This window comes from Mesoplodon mirus, assembly GCF_964341445.2.
Source record: "Mesoplodon mirus genome assembly, chromosome: 16".
Taxonomy (NCBI): Eukaryota; Metazoa; Chordata; class Mammalia; order Artiodactyla; family Ziphiidae; genus Mesoplodon; species Mesoplodon mirus.
This window is the reverse complement of record NC_138992.1, coordinates 46,925,758-46,948,523: the sequence shown is the minus strand read 5'-3', so window position 1 is coordinate 46,948,523 and position 22,766 is coordinate 46,925,758. Positions and strand designations below refer to the sequence as shown.

The 22,766-nt window shown below is 43.8% G+C and overlaps 1 protein-coding gene across 1 annotated transcript in view; it reads right to left on the bottom strand.

Moving 5' to 3' along the window:
* Nucleotides 1–9,819, bottom strand: part of LOC309791991 (uncharacterized protein) — a gene marked incomplete at its 5' end in the record, with an annotated part of 232,021 nt that extends 222,202 nt beyond the window's left edge. The window contains 5 exons of the mRNA XM_082601201.1: nucleotides 810–1,096; nucleotides 3,565–3,852; nucleotides 6,348–6,606; nucleotides 8,074–8,240; nucleotides 9,777–9,819. Of these exons, the coding sequence (XP_082457327.1) occupies nucleotides 810–1,096; nucleotides 3,565–3,852; nucleotides 6,348–6,606; nucleotides 8,074–8,240; nucleotides 9,777–9,819 (1,044 nt within the window). The remainder of the gene's footprint in view (nucleotides 1–809; nucleotides 1,097–3,564; nucleotides 3,853–6,347; nucleotides 6,607–8,073; nucleotides 8,241–9,776) is intronic.
* Nucleotides 9,820–22,766: the final 12,947 nt, after the last annotated feature.

Here is a 22,766-nt window from a genome sequence, read left to right as displayed (position 1 = left end):
GGACTAAAGGACAAGTGAGATTTTGACCCACGGGGAAGACAGGGAAGACATTCCAGTTGGAAGAATAGGGGAAAAGACACCCTCGTCTCGACCTTGTCCTGCCCCAAATATAAATTCATAGCACACTCACATTTTTACAACTGAGGACTTAAAAAAACCAAGAGGTTACGGGGCCTACCCACTGTTACACAGGTAGTGGAGAGGTGTTCTGCTCAATGGTTAGGTTCATGTTGGGGCTCCGGATTTACAGCTGATAGGAATGTGAGGACAAGCTCATGCCATTTCAAACATTTCCAAGTGATACTGAGAGAGATGTTAAAGGTGCAACATGAGGGTGCTGAATGACCTCACATAGTGGGAATGGTGGGCCCATCTGAACACGAAACTGAAAACAAATTCATGACAAAAGGACAAAATACAAAATGACAACCTAATCACTACACTCCCCTCTCCCCTAGAAGTAAAATTCATTAGAATCCTCTCGCGCTCCACCATAAAAGGATGACATAAAGCCTCAGCAGCAGCCCCCGTGAAAAACATGGTCAACAGGGTGAAGAGGTGTTCCTAAGACGAGTTGGTCCAACTCAGAGAAGGAAAGAGACAACTCTGCCCTTAGCCTGATCAGGCCCACAGGAAGGAACCACATTTGGGGCAGCCTTTGATAGTGTGCCAATGAGAGAGAACCTTCTTTAGGAGGGGACTCCCTGTTGCCGACCTTAAAAAACCCAAGATGGGACATTCGTTTACTGGGGCTGTTGCAGAGGGGATGTGCCCAGAGGTTGGGCCACCCTGCTTGAGAATCAAAGCACCTTGTATTCCTGAGCTGCTTGAACGCTGCAATCGCCGGATTTGGAGTCTGGAGAAACCCAGGTCTTGTCCGCCCTTTCTGGAGCATGCTTTGTCTTGGGAGTACGTCTGCGGACTGGCTTCTCTGCTTCCACCTCGGCTGGCGTGGCCAAAGGAACAGCCCCGTAGGCCCAGTAGCCACCAACGGAGCAGTATGTCTCCCCATGCCGGCCCAACTGCGTTTCTCCACACACTCGGTAGAGGACATGGTAGTGACCAGGTCTAGGAGGCGAAACGGTAGCCACTGCTGCTGCAAAGAAAATCAGAAATGGTCCGTCACTTCTGCTGTGCACACTCTCCTGCCAGAATTTCCCTCTCTCATGTGTATCCCAGTTACTGGCTGAAGAAGACCTTTAATCTACCTGACATGCAAAACACAGCCTTGGCCCATCACCTCTATGAGTCCCTAGAGAAGGGATACTGGCTGCAAAAGCAATCCCTAGAGCCTATGGCCGCAGCAGAGGAGGAAGTCTCTTCACCGTTTCCAGGGAAAACAGTAGAACCCGAAAGTAATTGCATTCATGATCCTCTCCATCTCTCCCTTCCACAACAGACAAAACATTTCTTGCAGTCTGTCACTTCTGATGCTTTAATAGAAATGTCTTTCAAGTTTTGGAAAAAAATAATCCAAAATAAATTGGATAAGAACCCCGCCCAACTTGGCATCCCCTCTTTGGCCCCATTTATACTGCCTGACGCTACCACAATGAACTCTAGCCTTCTGATACTTGTATATAGATTAGAACAAGGCGTAATAGTGAGGCAGAGTGATCAGGAGACTCAGAACTGGGCTGTGGGTACCAAGTCTAGGCTCACATCAACCCAGCCTCCTGGGACACCATCTCCTCAGCCCTCCAGTCTCATTAGCACTTCATCACTCCCCCTTCGTTCTTCCCGTCTTTCCATCAATATGGCACCACCCTCTCCCCTACTACTCAGCAACTCAGTATGGGATGTGTCTGAAGGAACCGATATAGACGTCTACATAACAACACACAGGTGCCTGGGTTTGAAGGAGCGGTTCAAGAGTGGCCCTCTTCCTCAAACTGCTCCATTTACCATTTGCCAATAAAAATGGACTCGTCTTGAGCTAAGAGGCCAATCACGAAAGGGTCTGAATGGAAGCATCCTGTAGCCCAAAGGGGAAGGCTACATTTATAAAGCTCAGAACTGTCCTGCACATTTGTCCAGGGATGACCTTTGACTTGTCCTCAGCAGTGAGCACTGGGGGTCACTGAAGGTGTCCCAGGTCACTAGTATTACTTAGAGCTGGGAAAGTGCTCAGGTGTATGTGGTGGGCAAGCCCCACAGGAACATGTGCCAGCCCAGTGAGGTTGTGTGTACACCATACCTCCTGTAGAGATGCCCGGTCTGGGTGCACGTGCTGCACTGTCCACCCAGGGAACAGAGCACAGATTAGACTACATATCCACTATCCGCTGAGAAATTCTCTCTCAGAAAACCAAACAGATTGCTATCTGGTGGAGAACTGGTAGGGAAGTTTCTCTGAGAGCAGCGCATTTCAACAGTCACCCTGCCATGGAACTGTGAGAAGGCCTGTGAGGGTATCACTACCCAGTGAGGTCATATAAGGAACCTGTGACTTGAGGGGCAGTCTTCAGGAGGAGGGGCAGTTTTGTGGAGGAGTACAGGGTAGAGGCAGAGGTACTCTCCCTGGCCCTTCACAAATGGGATTTCTAGCCCATGCCCTAGTCTAACTGACACCGCACGTGTGGCGTGCCGGTGTGCTGGCCCAGCCCCAGGGGCACCAGGTGGGCAAGAAACACCCACATTCTGAGATTTTCTTGAGAGGCAAGTTCAACATAAGAGACAGCTAGGTTGTAGGGCACTGATCCTAAGAGGCAGAGATTTGTGTGGACTGGGGAATCACGGAAGGCTTCTTGGCGGTGGGCCTGAAGGACAAGTGAGATTTGGACCCACGGGGAAGACAGGGAAAACATTCCACTTTGGACGAATAAGAGAAAAGACACCATCGTCTCGACCTTGTCCTGTGCCAAATATACATTCATAACACCCTCACATTTTTACAATTGAGGACTTAAAAAAACAAGATGTTAGGGCCCTACCCAGTGTTACACAGGTAGTGGGGTGGTGTTCTGCTCAATGGTTAGGTTCATGTTGGAGCCTCGGATTTACAGCTGATAGGAATGTGAGGACAAGCTCATGCCATTTCAAACATTTCCAAGTGATACTGAGAGAGATGTTAAAGGTGCAACATGAGGGTGCTGAATGACCTCACAAAGTGGGAATGGTGGGCCCATCTGAACGTGAAATTGAAAACAAATCCATGATAAAAGGACATAATACAAAATGACAACCGAATCACTACACTCCCCTCTCCCCTAGAAGTAAAATTCATTAGAATCCTCTCGCGCTCCACCATGAAAGGATGACCTAAAGCCTCAGCAGCAGCCCCCGTGAAAAACATGGTCAACAGTGTGAAGACGTGTCCCTAAGATGAGTTGGTCCGACTCAGAGAAGGAAAGAGACAACTCTGCCCTTAGCCTGATCAGGCCCACAGGAAGGAACCACATTTGGGGCAGCCTTTGATAGTGTGCCAATGAGAGAGAACCTTCCTTAGGAGGGGACTCCCTGTTGCCGACCTTAAAAAACCCAAGATGGGACATTCGTTTACTGGGGCTGTTGCAGAGGGGATGTGCCCAGAGGTTGGGCCACCCTGCTTGAGAATCAAAGCACCTTGTATTCCTGAGCTGCTTGAATGCTGCAATCGCCGGATTTGGGGTCTGGAGCAACCCAGGTCTTTCTCCGCCCATTCCGGAGTCCGCTTTGTCTTGGGAGTACGTCTGCGGACTGGCTTCTCTGCTTCCACCTCGGCTGGCGTGGCCAAAGGAACAGCCCCGTAGGCCCAGTAGCCACCAACGGAGCAGTATGTCTCCGCATGCCGGCCCAACTGCGTTTCTCCACACACTCGGTAGAGGACATGGTAGTGACCAGGTCTAGGAGGCGAAACGGTAGCCACTGCTGCTGCAAAGAAAATCAGAAATGGTCCGTCACTTCTGCTGTGCACACTCTCCTGCCAGAATTTCCCTCTCTCATGTGTATCCCAGTTTCTGGCTGAAGAAGACCTTTAATCTACCTGACATGCAGAACACAGCCTTGGCCCATCACCTCTATGAGTCCCTAGAGAAGGGACACTGGCTGCAAAAGCAATCCCTAGAGCCTATGGCTACAGCAGATGAGGAAGTCTCTTCACCGTTTCCAGGGAAAACAGTAGAACCCGAAAGTAAGTGCATTCATGATCCTCTCCATCTCTCCCTTCCACAACAGACAAAACATTTCTTGCAGTCTGTCACTTCTGACGCTTTAATGGAAATCTCTTTCAAGTTTTGGAAAAACATAACCCAATATAAATTGGATAAGAACCCCGCCCACCTTGGCATCCCCTCTTTGGCCCCATTTATACTGCCTGACGCTACCACAACGAACTCTAGCCTTCTGATACTTTTATGTAGATTAGAACAAGGCCACATACGGAGGCAGAGTGATCAGGAGACGCAGAACCGGGTTCTGGGTACCAAGTCTAGGCTCACATCAACCCAGCCTCCTGGGACACCATCTCCTCAGCCCTCCAGTCTCATTAGCACTTCAACACTCCCCCTTCGTTCTTCCCGTCTTTCCATCAATATGGCACCACCCTCTCCCCTACTACTCAGCAACTCAGTATGGGATGTGTCTGAAGGGACCGATATAGACGTCTACATGACAGCACAGAGGTGCCTCGGTTTGAAGGTGCAGTTCAAGAGTGGCCCTCTTCCTCAAACCGCTCCATTTACCATTTGCCAACAAAAATGCACTTGTCTTTCGCTAAGAGGCCAATCAGGAAAGGGTCTGAAGGGAAGCATCCTGTAGCTCAAAGGGGAAGGCTCCATTTATAAAGCTCAGAACCGTCCTGCACACTTGTCCAAGGATGACCTTTCACTTGTCCTCAGCAGAGAGCACTGTGGGTCACTGAAGGTGTCCCAGGTCACTCGTATTACCTAGAGCTGGGAAAGTGCTCAGGTGTATTTGGTGGGCAAGAACCACAGGAGCATGTGGCAGCCAGGCGAGGTTGTGTGTACACCATGACTCTTGTAAAATGCCTGGTATTGGTGCACGTGTTGCCCTGCCCTCCCACGGAACAGAGGACAGGTTACAGTAAATATAGGAGATCGGTCAGACATTCCCTCTCAGACAAACCAAGAAATTGGTAGCTGGTGGAGAATTTTTACCAAGGAAAGAACTACCCGGAAGGGTCAGGAAGTTTCTCTGAGAGCAGCACATCTCCATAGTCACCCTGCCATGGAAACTGTGAGAAGGCCTGTGAGGGCATCACTACCCCGTGAGGTCATATAAGGAACCTGTGAATTGAGGGGCAGGTTTCAGGAGACGGGGAAGTTCTGTGGAGGAGTACAGGGTACAGGCAGAGGTACTCTGCACGGCCCCTCACACATGGGCCTTCCAGCCCATGCCTTCATCTATTAGACACCCCACGTGTGGCGTGCCAGTGTGCTGGCCCAGCCGCAGGGGCAGGAGATGGGCAAGAGAGACCCACATTCTGAGATTAGTTTGAGAGGCAAGATTAATGTAAAACACAGCTATGTTTTAGGGCACTGACCCTAAGAGGCAGAGATTTGTGTGGACTGGGGAATCAGAGACGGCTCCGTGGCAGTGGGACTAAAGGACAAGTGAGATTTTGACCCACGGGGAAGACAGGGAAGACATTCCAGTTGGAAGAATAGGGGAAAAGACACCCTCGTCTCGACCTTGTCCTGCCCCAAATATAAATTCATAGCACACTCACATTTTTACAACTGAGGACTTAAAAAAACCAAGAGGTTACGGGGCCTACCCACTGTTACACAGGTAGTGGAGAGGTGTTCTGCTCAATGGTTAGGTTCATGTTGGGGCTCCGGATTTACAGCGGATAGGAATGTGAGGACAAGCTCATGCCATTTTAAACATTTCCAAGTGATACTGAGAGAGATGTTAAAGGTGCAACATGAGGGTGCTGAATGACCTCACATAGTGGGAATGGTGGGCCCATTTGAACACGAAATTGAAAACAAATTCATGACAAAAGGACAAAATACAAAATGACAACCTAATCACTACACTCCCCTCTCCCCTAGAAGTAAAATTCGTTAGAATCCTCTCGCGCTCCACCATGAAAGGATGACATAAAGGCTCAGCAGCAGCCCCCATGAAAAACATGGTCAACAGGGTGAAGAGGTGTTCCTAAGACGAGTTGGTCCGACTCAGAGAAGGAAAGAGACAACTCTGCCCTTAGCCTGATCAGGCCCAGAGGAAGGAATCACATTTGGGGCAGCCTTTGATAGTGTGCCAATGAGAGAGAAACTTCTTTAGGAGGGGACTCCCTGTTGTCGACCTTGAAAAACCCAAGATGGGACATTCGTTTACTGGGGCTGTTGCAGAGGGGATGTGCCCAGAGGTTGGGCCACCCTGCTTGAGAATCAAAGCACCTTGTATTCCTGAGCTGCTTGAATGCTGCAATCGCCGGATTTGGGGTCTGGAGCAACCCAGGTCTTGTCCGCCCTTTCTGGAGCATGCTTTGTCTTGGGAGTACGTCTGCGGACTGGCTTCTTTTCTTCCACCTTGGCTGGCGTGGCCAAAGGAACAGCCCCGTAGGCCCAGTAGCCACCAACGGAGCAGTATGTCTCCCCATGCCGGCCCAACTGCGTTTCTCCACACACTCGGTAGAGGACATGGTAGTGACCAGGTCTAGGAGGCGAAACGGTAGCCACTGCTGCTGCAAAGAAAATCAGAAATGGTCCGTCACTTCTGCTGTGCACACTCTCCTGCCAGAATTTCCCTCTCTCATGTCTCTCCCAGTTTCTGGCTGAAGAAAACCTTTAATCTACCTGACATGCAGAACACAGCCTTGGCCCATCACCTCTATGAGTCCCTAGAGAAGGGACACTGGCTGCAAAAGCAATCCCTAGAGCCTATGGCTACAGCAGATGAGGAAGTCTCTTCACCGTTTCCAGGGAAAACAGTAGAACCCGAAAGTAAGTGCATTCATGATCCTCTCCATCTCTCCCTTCCACAACAGACAAAACATTTCTTGCAGTCTGTCACTTCTGACGCTTTAATAGAAATGTCTTTCAAGTTTTGGAAAAACATAATCCAATATAAATTGGATAAGAACCCCGCCCAACTTGGCATCCCCTCTTTGGCCCCATTTATACTGCCTGACGCTACCACAATGAACTCTAGCCTTCTGATACTTTTATGTAGATTAGAACAAGGCCAAATACGGAGGCAGAGTGATCAGGAGACTCAGAACCGGGCTGTGGGTACCAAGTCTAGGCTCACATCAACCCAGCCTCCTGGGACACCATCTCCTCAGCCCTCCAGTCTCATTAGCACTTCATCACTCCCCCTTCGTTCTTCCCGTCTTTCCATCAATATGGCACCACCCTCTCCCCTAGTACCCAGCAACTCAGTATGGGATGTGTCTGAAGGGACCGATATAGACGTCTACATAACAACACACAGGTGCCTGGGTTTGAAGGAGCAGTTCAAGAGTGGCCCTCTTCCTCAAACTGCTCCATTTACCATTTGCCAATAAAAAATGGACTTGTCTTTAGCTAAGAGGCCAATCAGGAAAGGGTCTGAATGGAAGCATCCTGTAGCCCAAAGGGGAAGGCTACATTTATAAAGCTCAGAACTGTCCTGCACATTTGTCCAGGGATGACCTTTGACTTGTCCTCAGCAGTGAGCACTGGGGGTCACTGAAGGTGTCCCAGGTCACTAGTATTACTTAGAGCTGGGAAAGTGCTCAGGTGTATGTGGTGGGCAAGCCCCACAGGAACATGTGCCAGCCCAGTGAGGTTGTGTGTACACCATACCTCCTGTAGAGATGCCCGGTCTGGGTGCACGTGCTGCACTGTCCACCCAGGGAACAGAGCACAGATTAGACTACATATCCACTATCCGCTGAGAAATTCTCTCTCAGAAAACCAAACAGATTGGTATCTGGTGGATAACTGGTAGGCAAGTTTCTCTGAGGGCAGCACGTTTCAATAGTCACCCTGACATGGAACTGTGAGAAGGCCTGTGAGGGTATCACTACCCAGTGAGGTCATATAAGGAACCTGTTCCTTGAGCGGCAGGCTTCAGGAGAAGGGGAAGTTTTGTGGAGGAGAACAGGGTAGAGTTAGAGGTACTCTGCCTGGCCCCTCACACCTGGGCCTTCCAGCCTATGCCGTAGCCTAGTAGACACCCCACGAGTGGCGTGGCGGTGTGCTGGCCCAGCCCCAGGGGCAGCAGGTTGGCAGGAGAGACCCACGTTTTGAGGTTGGCTTGAGAGGCAAGATTAACGTAAGAGACAGCTAGGTTGTAGGGCACTGACCCTAAGAGGCAGAGATTTGTGTGGACTGGGGAAATAGGGAAGGCTCCTTGGCAGTGGGCCTGAAGGACAAGTGAGATTTGGACCCACGGGGAAGACAGGGAAGACATTCAAGTTTGGAAGAATAAGAGAAAAGACAACCTCGGTTCCACCTTGTCCTGCCCAAATATAAATTCATAGCACCCTCATCATTTTACAACTGAGGAGACAAAAAAACCAAGAGGTTAGGGGGCCTACCGTGTGTTACACAGGTAGTGGAGAGGTGTTCCGCTCAATGGTTAGGTTCATGTCAGTGCTCCAGATTTACAGCTGATAAGAATGTGAGGACAAGCTCATGCCATTTCAAACATTTCCAAGTGATACTGAGAGAGATGTTAAAGGTACAACATGAGGGTGCTGAATGACCTCAGAAAGTGGGAATGATGGGCCCATTTGAACATGAAATTGAAAACAAATTCATGACAAAAGGACATAATACAAAATGACAACCTAATCACTACACTCCCCTCTCCCCTAGAAGTAAAAAGCTTTAGAATCCTCTCGCTCTCCACCATGAAAGGATGAGATAAATGCTGAACAGGAGCCCTCGAGAAATACATGGTCAACAGTGTGAATAGGTGTTTTTAAGACCATTTGGTCCGACTCAAAAAAGAAAGTGACAAGTTTGCCCTCAGCCTGATAAGGCCCACAGGAAGGAACATTTGGGATAGCCTTTGATAATGTGCCAATGTGAGAGAACCTTCTTTAGGAGGGGACTCCCTATTTCCGACCTTGAAAAAGCAAAGATGGGAGATTCGTTTAATGGGGCTGTGGCAGAGGCGATGTGCCCAGGAGATAGAGACTGCTTCGACTACCATTTTAGAAGTTGGACCACCGTGGTTGAGAACCACAGCACCTTCTATTCCTAAACTGCTGGAATCAGCGGGTGCTCCTTAGGACAGAGGAAGTCAGGCCTCATTGGAGCAGACTGCCTTTGGGAGTGGTAGAATGTAAAATGTGAAGCGGAATGCTCTGGAGGAGGTTTATCATGGCAGGTGGGCCAGCATGAGACCATTCAGATTCTCCAAGGTTCCAGAGATTACTTGGCTGGGAGCATCCCTCTGATGTGGTGGGGGGACTCCTACCTTAACAGGACCTGGCTGGGCATCTGGGGAAGGCAGAATAAATGGTTTATTAACTTACGAGAGCAAGAGACTGACAAAAGCATTAAAAAGACTTGTACCTGGATTCTTGAGCCAACCCTAAGAAAACATCTAGATCTGGAGTAGGGCTCGGGAGGCTGCACTTTTAAGCTTGCTGGGCAGTCCCACCACAGTGGTCCATGGATAGAGTGACCAAATTATTGTGTATTCTCGGTTGCTTTTGGGAGTCAAAGTGGGAAATATTAAAAACTGCAGCAGGCATACGTATAAACAGGGAATATTCAAGGCAAACAGAGGTGTATAGTTATTCTATGCATGAATCAGATTTGAGAAAAGCTAGCCTGGTCGTTAAAGAACACAACCCTTACGACAGACAGACCAGATTCTGTCCTACTTACTTGTGTGATTTTGACCAAGTTTTTTATCCTTCTGTTTCTTCATATGGAAAAGAGCTATGGCTGTACATTGAGCACAATATTCTCTTTTGGCAAAAGTTGCTCTGGGTCCACTTGTGTTCTCTACAACTGAATCCTTTCCAGTGTGCAAGCATTTTTAAGTTGTTTGCTGAAGTATTACATTTGACTTTCAACTGTTCATTACTTTGGGCAAAGCTTATGTAGTGCTGCAGAGACTAGAACCTACGCAGAGATAGTGAGAGGATTTTATAAGCTTATTCGGCCAGTTTATAAAAAAGTTTAACCTTTTCTCCTCTTCCCACCTGCCACCAAGAGATGAGAAAGAAGGCAGAGTCTGGATATGCACACCAAGCAATACTTCTGTGTCAGTTTGCCTTTTATTCCTCTGCCAGTACTTCCCAGAGAGATTTCACCAAAAGTGCCTAAGCTTGCCATGGCCATTGTTGTGAAGAAAGTTTCTCTCCATTGCTAGTCACATCCCCTTTTCCTTCTCCTGGGGGCTTAATGGATGTATGGGGGCAGGAAATAAAATTTAAACTAAAACATAAAAAAAAACCCACAATTGTTCAAGTGTTTTTTTTTACATCTTTATGGGAGTATAATTGCTTCACAATGGGGTGTTAGTTTCTGCTTTATGCCAAAGTGAATCAGTTATACATATATATATGTTCCCATATCTCTTCAGTCTTGCGTCTCCCTCCCTCCCACCCTCCCTATCCCACCCCTCTAGGTGGTCACAAAGCACACAGCTTATCTCCCTGTGCTATGCGGCTGCTTCCCACTAGCTATCTATTTTATGTTTGGTAGTGTATATATGTCCATGCCACTCTCTCACTTTGTCATGGCTTACCCTTCCCCCTCCCCATACCCTCAAGTACATTCTCTAGTAGGTCTGTGTCTTTATTCCTGTCTTACCCCTATGTTCTTCATGACATTTTTTCCCTTAAATTCCATATATATGTGTCAGCATACAGTATCTGTCTTTCTCTTTCTGACTTACTTCACTCTATATGACAGACTCTAGGTCCATCCACCTCATTATAAATAGCTCACTTTCGTTTCTTTTTATGGCTGAGTAATATTCCACTGTATATATGTGCCACATCTTCTTTATCCATTCATCCAATGATGGACACTTAGGTTGTTTCCATCTCCTGGCTATTGTAAATAGAGCTGCAATGAACATTTTGGTACATGACTCCTTTTGAATTATTGTTTTCTCAGGGTATATGCCCAGGAGTGGGATTGCTGGGTCATATGGTAGTTCTATTTTTAGTTTTTTAAGGAACCTCCATACCGTTCTCCATAGTGGCTGTACCAATTCACATTCCCACCAGAAGTGCAAGAGTGTTCCGTTTTCTCCACACCCTCTCCAGCATTTATTGTTTCTAGATTTTTTGATGATGGCCATTCTGACTGGTGTGAGATGTGCAATACCAAGAATGAACTGTAATGTAAACTAATGTAAACTATGGACTCTGAGTGATTATGCCATGTCAATGTAGGTTAAACAGTTGTAACAAATGAACCACTCTGGTTGGGGGATGCTGATAATAGGGGAGGCTATGCATGTGCAGGGGCAGTGAGTATAAGGGAAATTCCTGTACCTTCCCCACATTTTTGCTGTGATCCTCAAACTGCTCTCTTAAAAAGTATAAATAAATAATAAAAGAGAAATCATATCCTTCAAGAACAAACAAGTGGGGGAAGAAGGGGTACGTCTCCATCAGGGAATTATTAGCACTACTTTCCCTTCTACTTAGAGCTCTAAGGCATTAGGGCCATATGCTACAAACAACGTTCAAACCAAAATAACAAATGAAAGATTACCACTACTAAGATGAGAAAATGAATGTGTTGAGATGGGGCAGGGTGCCGAATGTATCTACTTCCTTTCCCTGATGGTTCAAAACACTGCTAACTCCCTGCCAGATCCTGGTAGAGAGGTTGGATTTACACACTTCCCAAATCGTAAAATCTGGAAAGACATATTCCAACAAAACCTTAACTAGATATAAAATTACTCTACAATCAAGCAAATTGGAAGTAGTATGGAATTCATTTTTAAATTGTCTGTTAGCTGAATATAAAAACCAGCAGTTTAAAGGCCCAGAATAATTTTCAGCAACTAAGGCTTACACATAACTTAAGATACTCATTAGCTTCTTAAATTCTTAAATTTTCAGAGCCTATGAAAGCAGTATAGCCTGGCTCTATATTTCAACCAACACTCAAAGCACATAACACCAGGTAGCATCAGAAAATTTTTTAAGGAATTGATAAAATGCCTCAGCTGCCTGCTGGAGCAGAGGGAGGAAACAGAGCAGAAAAAACCAAAAGACAAATACAACCAATAACAAAACCAGTCATCTCACAAACTTTTAGACTGAAGGCCTCCCTCCAGATTCTTGCAGGATTTCCTCCTTTACCTGATTCCTTTTAGATGTAATAATTTATACAGTGATCCTATGGTAAAGTTTTATGTGAATCACCAGTTTGTTCTATATGTCAAACAACCTAGTGCCTTCCACATATTCTTCTCCTGTAACTCAGAGCAGAACAAGACAGGAAACCTGTACTCTCTCAGAGACAAGACTCTGCCAACATAGGCCAACTTTCTGAGAAGATAAGGGTTCCCATATTTTTAATTTGCTGGTAACTTCTTGTAAAGGGACACTTATTTTGTTCTTTGTTTGTTTTGAGGGGACACCTAGGTTAGCCTGAAATTACCTTTGATTTCAAACTCAAGACTAAACTTTATCAGACAGAACAGGAATCTGCCCAGTTCTGCCACTTGCTAACCAGGTAACATTGGGAAAGTAACAGTAACTGAGTGTTTGCTACTAAAGCACCGTTCAAACTGCTTTACTTACATTCATCCATTTAATCCTCAAAAAGACCCTTTGAGGTGAGACCCAAGGAGACAAGGTAACTAAGTGAGAGAACATGTAATCCACTCAAGATCACAGAGCTGGTAAGACAAAGAACTAGGATTAAACCGAGGTAACCTTTTTGCCAGAGCCTGTACTCTTAACCACTTTACTGGTGGATTTAAAACTTTTTACATGTAACCCACTATATATATAAAATATATATATTATATATTTTTTAATAAAGTATATTATATTTTTTATAAAAATATAAAATATTTTCACTATCACCCATAGTAAGAAATGTGTTCTACAGGGCTTCCCTGGTTGCACAGTGGTTGAGAGTCCGCCTGCCGATGCAGGGGACACGGGTTCGTGCCCTGGTCCGGGAAGATCCCACATGCCGCGGAGCACCTAGGCCCGTGAGCCATGGCCGCTGAGCCTGCGTGTCCGGAGCCTGTGCTCCGCAACGGGAGAGGCCACAACAATGAGACGCCCGCGTACCACAGAAAAAAATAAATAAATAAATAAATATGCTCTACAACACAACCCAATACATATATATTTTATCAATTAAGACTCACCTATAACTTGAGTCTTTCTTATATGTATAATTGAAACCAAATTTTATGAAAATATACTTATTCATTTCATGCAGTACACTGGTATTTTTCTACCGTATTTTATTGTTTAAAATTGCTTGTCAATCCTCACCAAACTGATTTCAATTTCCACTGAGACTCATGACCTGAACTTTGAAAAACAAGGTACTACATTTCTTTTAACCACCATGGGAATTTTGTGAGGAATAAACATGATAATGTGTACAAACATTTAGCACAATGCCTGACACAGACTGTGCACCCAGTGCATGATAGTGATTATTACTGATCATGTAAATTGGCAGGAAGTAAGGGAGGCAAGGACACTTAGGGGGAAAACCTGACTGGAGTACAGATGAATTTATTGCCTGTTGGGATCTTTCCCGGGCAGTGAGATAGGGAATTTCCCCAGTTTTTTAAATTTATATTGTAATGGAAATCCACATTTACAAAGAGACCTGACTCTGCGCGGATCCATCCTGAGTGTCCCCACACCAGGGCGCTACCTCTACACCACGCCAGCCACCAGCCCTGCCCCAAGCGCCCATCTCTTTGGGGAGGTCTGTGTCTGCACCGCGGGCCGGGTGGCATCTACCAGGTCCTGAACAGGTAGCGGGGCCATGTCTTAGAGGAGGCTCCGGTGGCCGGCACCCCCATATTTGTCGTGAAGTCCCATCCGCGAAGCCTTTGGCTTCACCTTCAATCTGAGGTCCACAGCGGCCGCCAGGCCCTGTGCGTGCCTGACCCCCGCCGACCCTGCCGGCAGACCCCTTCCACCACACCGGCAGCCCCAGCCAGGTCACGCAGAGATACATAAGCACAAAGGCCTGAAGGAAGGCGTCCCAACCCCAGACAACTTACAGGACAGATTAGGGGCGGCCTCGCAGCCCCTCTGCCCAGGCGGGACTCGGCGCAGCAACTGCGTCCCGCTGGCGATCGACCGCAGCCACGAGCCCTCGCGTCGTCCTGGCGACGTCTCGCGAGACTCTCCGGAGCCCTGATGCCCCGCCTGACAGGGTTCTGGCGCCCACTGCGTGTCATCTCTCCATGTGAACACTTGATACAATTTCTTTCCTTATCTATTTCAAGATTTCAGAGCAACAGAAATGCCCTCACAACAGGTACTTATTGGCTGGCGGAAGTGGCTGCGGGGGTGAGACCCAACACTTTTTCATTTCTTCAGGGGGAAACCCAAATGTCCCCCCAAAACATTTAAAATGAACGCATTAAGAGGTTTATGTGGGTACAAATATTGTTTTTTGCTCAGTCATTCACAGCTGGCTAGAATCAGGCTCTATCTATTGTTTCTGTCTCTTCACGCTATTTGCAGTATCTCCTACTCGAACTTCTTCCGAGTTGGTCAATAACACTGTTTTATTCTATAATAGAAAAGCAGCCCTCCTATAAAATACCTCATCTAGCTATCACTCCATTAGACAAAATACTTTCCAATAAAAAAAGAGAGAAAGAAAAGAAAGGAAAAGGACTTCCTCACTTCCTCTGTCCACCATAGAGTTCTGTCCAATCACAGGAATGAAGCTGCTTTCATTAATGTATGCCATGAGTCATCTCCTAACTGACAAAACCAGTAGATTCTTTTCACCCAGGCTACCAGGAGTCTTTGGGAATGTGGCTTTTTTTGACCACACCCCTCCAATTAACACTATCTGCCCCCTCCCAGTGTGATGATAATGCTCTCTCTTGCCTTGTAAATACTATCCTCTGCTGCCATTCCAACATATACCAAATTGTGATGATTGAAGCTGAGGTTCAGAATGTTTTGAAAAGTTTAAATAAGAAATCTGTCATAGATAATAAACTGTCCTTCCAGGGAAAAAAAAGAAAGAAAGAAAGAAAGAGACCTGGCTTGTAGCTAACTCTGATTTCCTCTTCTTCACTATAAAGGGCAATTTACAAGTTGCTATGCCTCTCTTCTGGAACCCTCAGTAAACACAATTTATTCATTTATGTTCCCATCCCACACTACTCTGGACACTATGAGCTTTACGAAATTGGTCTTCAGCTGGGGAAGTACTCTCATTTCCTACTGATGCTTTATTAATTACCACTAACTTAGTGGCTTAAAACAACACAAATTTATTATCTTACAATTCTAGGGGTCACAAATCTGAACCAGATCTTACTGGGCTAAAAGCCTTTCTGGTGGCTCTGGGAGACAATCCCTTTCTTTATGTTTTCCAGCTTCTTTTTAGATGCCAGTATTCCTTGGCTCTTCTTCCATCTTCAAAGCCTGCAACAGCAGGTTGACTCCTTCTCACATCAAATCACTGCGACTCTGACACTGATTCTTCTTCCCTGAATCTTCTGCCTTTGTCTTCCATCTATAAAGGATCCTTGTGATTATACTGGATCTACCTGATAATCCAGAATAAGTTCCCTATTTTAATATCTTTGATTTAATCACATCTGCAAAGTCCCTTTTGCCATGTAAGGTAACATTCAGAGGCTCTGGTGATTAGGATGTGGACATTTGGAGGGGGAAGAGGGTCAACTATTCTGCCCAACACAGGAGACAAACCTTAAAGAATAGCAAATAAGATTTAACAACAACAGCAATAACACATAACATTTATTGAACATTTACTGTACAGTAGGCATTGTGCTGAGTGCTTTACTTGCTAACTCATTTCCTTGTTGAGAAACCAAGGCTCCAAAAGATCAGATAGTGTCAAACCTAGGTGTGCCTGACTTCAAAGATCATGCTCTCAACCACTTGCCTACATAGTTAAGTACTAGATGTGTGTACATTTAGTGGTTTGCAACTTCTCCCCAGCAAGTACTCCTTTTTCTCTTTCCCCCCAAGAACCATATTTTGAAAACTTCTGTATGTTAATTTTTTTCATTAATCAAAGATAATTGTAACAGTTGATAGCTTTGAGCTAACCTCTTTGCCTCTTTGGATTTATATAGTTCCAGCCAAATAATGCAACTTAATATTTTATTTAACATATTTTGGCATCATTTTGGGATACTGAAGCATAACCCACTTTGTAGATGCCTAGGAGTTCAGAGAAGAAGGAAATCAATGAGGGTGGGTGGAGCAGTCAGAAGAAATAGGGTCTGACTTCAGTCTCAAAGAAGCAGAAATTTCAGATAGACTAGAGAAGAGAGAAGATCATGAATGAGAAGTGAGAACAAGTACATGTAGGAATGAGACATAGGGAGCTCGTTAGGAGATCTGGAAAAAAGAAATTAAAGGAGAAAAAATAAAGCATTGAGGCTTTGAAAGATAGGTAAATAAAGTTAAGTTTAACTAGACAGGAAAATGCAGAAGCTGGAAATTTTCTGAGCAGGAGCCCTTGGGCTTGGGGAGATTAATCGGCTAGAACGAAGAGCATGAAAGGAGGAAGTGAGAGACTGGCAATTGTAATTCACCTTCCAGGAGGGAAATTGGTGGCTGGGAGGCATAGAAAGGGGTAGAGACTAACTTTTCACTATACCCCTTTTGATTCTTCTAAATTTTATACAATGTACATGTATGAACTAATGTAATATATAGATACATATATGTAATATATATATAATGTATAAGTAACATATAGAAGCATACATGTATGTAAGACTATCATTACTGACCCAAAATACCATATAATAAAACTACACATCTACTTTTAGCACACTTAAGAATTAAAGATAAACCACTCCTCAGTTGTACTCTGCACCGCGCAACGCCTGCCCCGAGTAGAGCAACTTCAGCAATTTTCTCATTGGTTTAAAAAATTGATCCTTTAGTCTCTGTCTACCTACCTCATCCTAAGCATCAACTCCAGGTTGGGCTGGTGCCCAAGCAATTATATATTGCTCTTACATGTTTGCCCAACTTGAATGAGAACCTACTTCAGAACTGACTCAGAAATCTCACAGGATGCTGTCATTCACCCCCAGGATCAATGATCAATAATAGAGTTATAAGGTCTATACCTCCTGACCCAGCTCAAGGTCCTGACTCAGACAATGCCTGCTAGCTGGCCTCATCCTCACACCCTAGGCTCCACTTCATCACCACTGTATTGGCATCAATATTTATCTTTTCAAAGGAAATTTTTTATCTCATAAATCAGTAGGTATCCTGTTGTTATCAGTTGTTTTGTTTTTAAGAGCTAATTAATGAAATAACTTCATCAACGTTTTTCTGGGAAGATTCTGAACCTTTGTACTTTCTGAATAATCTATGTTTTATTGGTAGTGTCAGAAAGCTCAACAGTGAAAGCAAGTACCCCATAATGCCTAGGCACACAACCTGCTGCATGAGTGCTCTGAGCAGTAACTGAGACAAATGGAGGACTATAGAATTATTCAAATGTTTTGAGGTTTAGGGAGAGTTGCATTAGAAAACAATTCCTTAATCATACTGTGACTTCATTCCATTCAAAGCCATAGTGTCTAGCTCTTACAGTTTAGAAGTTATACATGAAGATTACATAAATAAATACAAGTTACAGCAGGCAGAGGAGAGAGATAATAAACCAAAACTGACTGACACAGCTAGATCCTAAAAGCCAGTCTGGTTACTCTTTGAACATTTTGCCAATTTTCATGTGTAAGATAACATGCTATATTGTATGAATGAAAGTGTTACATCTAATTATTTGATCTGCCTGTCTTATGTTAGTCAGTGGAGAAATATTTATTGAGCTCCACACAGATGAGTAACTTTAGAAACCATGTTAGTAGGGAAACATCCAAGGGTGGAATAAGTGCTAAGCCTCTAAAAACTGTTCTCTTTTCCTAAAACCCCTGGAAAGCAGGAAATACCCTGTGTTTTTCTATATGTGCCTTGTCCAGTGTTCACCCTCAAATGACACTAAACTAGAACAAAGAAAACCTTAAAGAAGAGCCATGATTCAAAACTAAAATTAATTAATATGTCACAGTTCATAAAGTACTTCCCTTACGGATGAGGAAAGCAAGTTTCAGTAAGGATAAGCAATGCAGGTACTAAAATAGAGACTGGGGTTAAAACCAAACATGATCTTGTTAATGTGTTTTGATATGTGTGATTAAGGCCAAGCCTTTGCCCATATACCCACAAATTATAGATAAGATGTTACAAACTCATATTATGGAACCTGACTCTTAAAACATTTTATTGCCCCAGAGTGTAGTGAGGTACAGACCTCATTCACCATGCTATTGCTTCTTTGCAACATGCAGACCCACCAGTTGTCCTGGTGGGACATGGTTCTCATTCTTGGATTTTGTAGCCCTCTCTAAAATGTACCAAAAACTCTCTGGAAACAGCTAAAAATGATTCTCTCCTTTGAACTTACCTTCAGATCACCTCTTTCTGTAAGTTTTTCTCAATCATTTACACTCTACAAAATAATAGTGATTCAATTCCTCATTCACTAACTCTCTGGTAACCTCCATACTTCAGCATGAATATAATTGAACCTCTTTACAGTGTTTCTGTTAAATATTTGTGTGCATAAACATATGTACACTCTGCTACGTCTCCAATGATAGCTTCTTAATACCTGAGATATTTCAGGCATTTAATTCAGATGTATGCACCATTTGAGTACTCACTAAATAAAAATATATACAATGCTTTTATTCTAATAAGTTCATTACCTCATCACAAAGCAAATATAAAGAAAGCTGCAAATTTATGATATTCGCTTCTGACTTTTACATGTATAGGTCCTGGTTCTACTGTGATTCTAGGATACTATATTGTGTACCTCATTAATAAGGGCCCTCTGATAAACCTGAAATAAACCATCTGGTTTACTCCCAGTTCTATCACCTTTTACTTGTAAAACTTGAAGTTAGTCAATCTACCCTTAGACTTAGTTTTCCTATCTTTAAAATGGGAATTGTTGGGGAGAACACTTACCACCATCCCCTCATTCCAGGTATTTTCTTCCAGGAGGAGTTCTTTCACTGGAATAACATACCCAGGCTCTCGCTGTACCATCCATTCCCCTTCCCTCATCAGGCCAGTACTCCTTCCTAGGGGAAGAGGAGTATCTTACCTGACTTGTAGGTTTGGTAACATAGTAGCTCATCTTTTTTTCTTCCCTTTCTCTTTGGAATCGTCCTGCCTTTATAATATCATTTATTAGCCCCATGATATCTCAATAGGGATAATAGTTACAACACAAGCTTGTCTTAATGATATTGTATTTGGTAGAATGTAAAACATTTTTATGTGTGAGAAGTTAGTATTTCAATTTTAATACTTCTTTCATCTACTTATTTCATAATAAGTTTTTAAAGAAGATTGATATATTCATTCAATCAGATGACTAAGTTTTCACTAAATCTACTAAAAGGAATAAACTTAAGTTAATACCTAATTATGCTTGAAATAAAATATCTTCCTTCCAACATATTCAGTTATACATGGTTTCTTTAATAACATTTTAATTTTCTAAATAGGTGAAAGAAAATACTACTGCTACTTAGACTACAGTCTAAGAGTTTAGAGATACAGTTTAGATACAGAGAGTTATCAGAATATTGGCTGCAAAGATTTTTTAAAATCTGGTACTTTTGTCATAATTTTACCTTTGTGAACTATAATGAACTTGTAACTTTGAAAAAACAAAAACTTGAAGTGAGCACACTAGAGAATTCTGCATGCTTTTCACCCAGGAATTGCAGTCTTCTACTGGCCATAACATCCTTCCACAGCCTAAGGTGATAGTAGGTGGATTATTATCACTTTCATTGTCCTAGGCACTGTTGAACAAAACAGATATGGCCCATGTCTGCATAGAGAGCACATTTGAAACAACAGCATGGCTACACAGTTTTAAAGTCATTTTTCACTAATTCATAAGCCAATCTTGACAATCATAAAGTCGATAATTCTCACTTAGACTAAAATTGGCAAGGCCCAAATATTTTACTTTGAGAAAGAAAACTAATACTTATTAGGTATAATCTAATGCACATTATCCTATTTAATTCTCCTAACACCCTTAAGAAAAGTATTATTTTCACTATTTAATAGATGAAGGAAATGAGACTCACTGAGATTACAAAATACCGAAGAGGTCATGCACATAGATTAATGAAGAAGGAGACTTTTAACTCCATTGGGTGCCAAAGCCCCATATTTTTCTGCTAGAATCAGATCAGTTAATGCCAATTATATTCCAATTCCAAGTTATTACAATAAGGAAGATTTCTAAACGATAAAATTGATGTATATAAAGACAAATCATCATGATGTATATAAAGACTTTAGTCATCATTTTTGTAGATAGCAGTGTAGAGCTTATTTATTCTGTAGGTAGCAATGTAGAGCTTGTGTCCCATACTACCCAAAGAGCCATTCACATCATATACAGTCAATAAATGCCAAATTTAAATGTTCATATGTAAAAGAAAAAGAAAATTATAGCCAATGGAATTAGTTCCATAAAGTTTAAATTATTCGTAACAGACACTATTATTAAAGAGACACATCAACACTTTAAGATTGCTAGACTGAACTTCTTTAAAAGATATCCTTGCTCACATATAAAATAACTCTTCATATAAAAGTGTGTTGAGTGGTGCCAAATCATTCACACTCCATCTCTCAGTACTCTATTACTTCATGAGAACAGTTGAACTGATTCAGAATACAGCAATATAATTTCCTGTGTTCAATTGCTGCCTATGCTTCTTAATCGCTGTGGGACCTTACACAAGTAATTAACATCTCTGTGCCTCAGTTTCTACATCTGCAAAGTTAGAGTGATAATAGCATCTATTGCATGGTGTGGGTGTACTAAGTGAGTTACTCTATGGAAATTGCTTAGAAGAGTCCCTGACACGTAGCAAGCATTATATAAGTGTTAGGTTTTTTTGTTGTTTTTTTTTTAAATTTATTTATTTATTGGCTGCATTGTGTCTTCGTTGCTTTGCGCGGTCTTTCTCTAGTTGCGGCGAGCGGGGGCTACTCTTTGTTGCGGTGTGTGGGCTTCCAATTGCGGTGGCTTCTCTTTGCTGTGGAGCACAGGGTCTAGGCACGTGGGCTGCAGTAGTTGTGGCTCAGTAGTTGTGGCTTGCAGACTCTAGAGAGCTGGCTCAGTTGTTGTAGTGCACGAGCTTAGTTGCTCCACAGCATATGGGATTTTCCCGCACCAGGGCTTGAACCCGTGCCCCCTGCATTCGCAGGCGGATTCTTAACCTTTAAGCCTTAGTTATTATTGCTGTTGTCGATATTGTTGTTGTTGTTGCTGTTTTAGAAATTCAGTACCTCATGTCCATATCCCCATAATCCACAAAGGACTTGAAGGGTGATATTATGGCCAACCAGAATCTCTTCCTCAGGAGTTCTGGGCTATGAAAAACAAGCTACACCATAGATAAGTCCCTAGAGAAGTTAGAGGAGCCAGTTCTTTAACTGAAATGCAGACAGTGAGGGCTCCAAGCTGGGTAATAACTGCTCTATGAATCTGCCAATGTCCTCTATCCAAAGACCACCAGGAACACATCTGTAGTTCTATAAATCTGGATTTACTGACTCATTGCAAGCAGGAGTTATGTGTACCACGAGGAATCAGGACATCTCAGTAAGAGGATGTTAGAAATAATTTATTATAGGATTTGGACTTCTTGTAGGTGATTCTGAGGAGCATTCAAGGAAACGGGTATCTTCCCTGCATTGGATGCTGTCTGGAAGCAGGAGTGATTCTCTGATCATGTATCTTAATAGTTTATATTTAGACAGTGAGAATAATGAAATTGAGATAAAGCTATAACTGGTAAAGAAGAAGCAGGCACTCATTATTAGCCAGGAAAGGGCAATGTTTGCTCATTTTTGTGGTTTGAGCAATGTTTTTACCTCTCTGTTCAAACATGATAATGAAGTGGTCTTATTTTTTCTTGCTCCACTACAGTGACAAAATAGTCCTGTCTGAGGTTGGTGTTCTATGAAAGTGTTTATATTGTACAGGAGAATGCCACAGAGTCTTTGGGAGTGCAGACCAGCTCCCAGCTAATAAGGGCTGCTTTTCTCTTTCTTTTTTTTTTTTTTTTTTTTTTTTTTTTCTTTTTGCGGTATGCGGGCCTCTCACTGTTGTGGCCTCTCCCGTTGCGGAGCACAGGCTCCGGATGCGCAGGCCCAGCGGCCATGGCTCACGGGCCCAGCCGCTCCGCGGCATATGGGATCCTCCCAGACCGGGGCACGAACCCGTATCCCCGGCATCGGCAGGCGGACTCTCAACCACTGCGCCACCAGGGAGGCCCCGCTTTTCTCTTTCTTAAACGAGGTAAGAATGTTTTGCTTGAAGGGCAGAGCTGGCCAGGTAAATAACTACTATTATTATTACTTACATAGACTGACAGGTTTATAACTTATAAAGTTCTTTTATATTCATTGTACAGCTTGAGTCTCTCAGAACAATCCTGGGAGATAGGTAGGCTATAGGGCCTCCATATTGCACGACTCTAGGGGGCCCATTCATAACGTATTCCACGTGAACGGCACCTCCCGAGTGTGAATAGTGTCCTTGGCAGGAGTTGTGCAACAAGGTTTC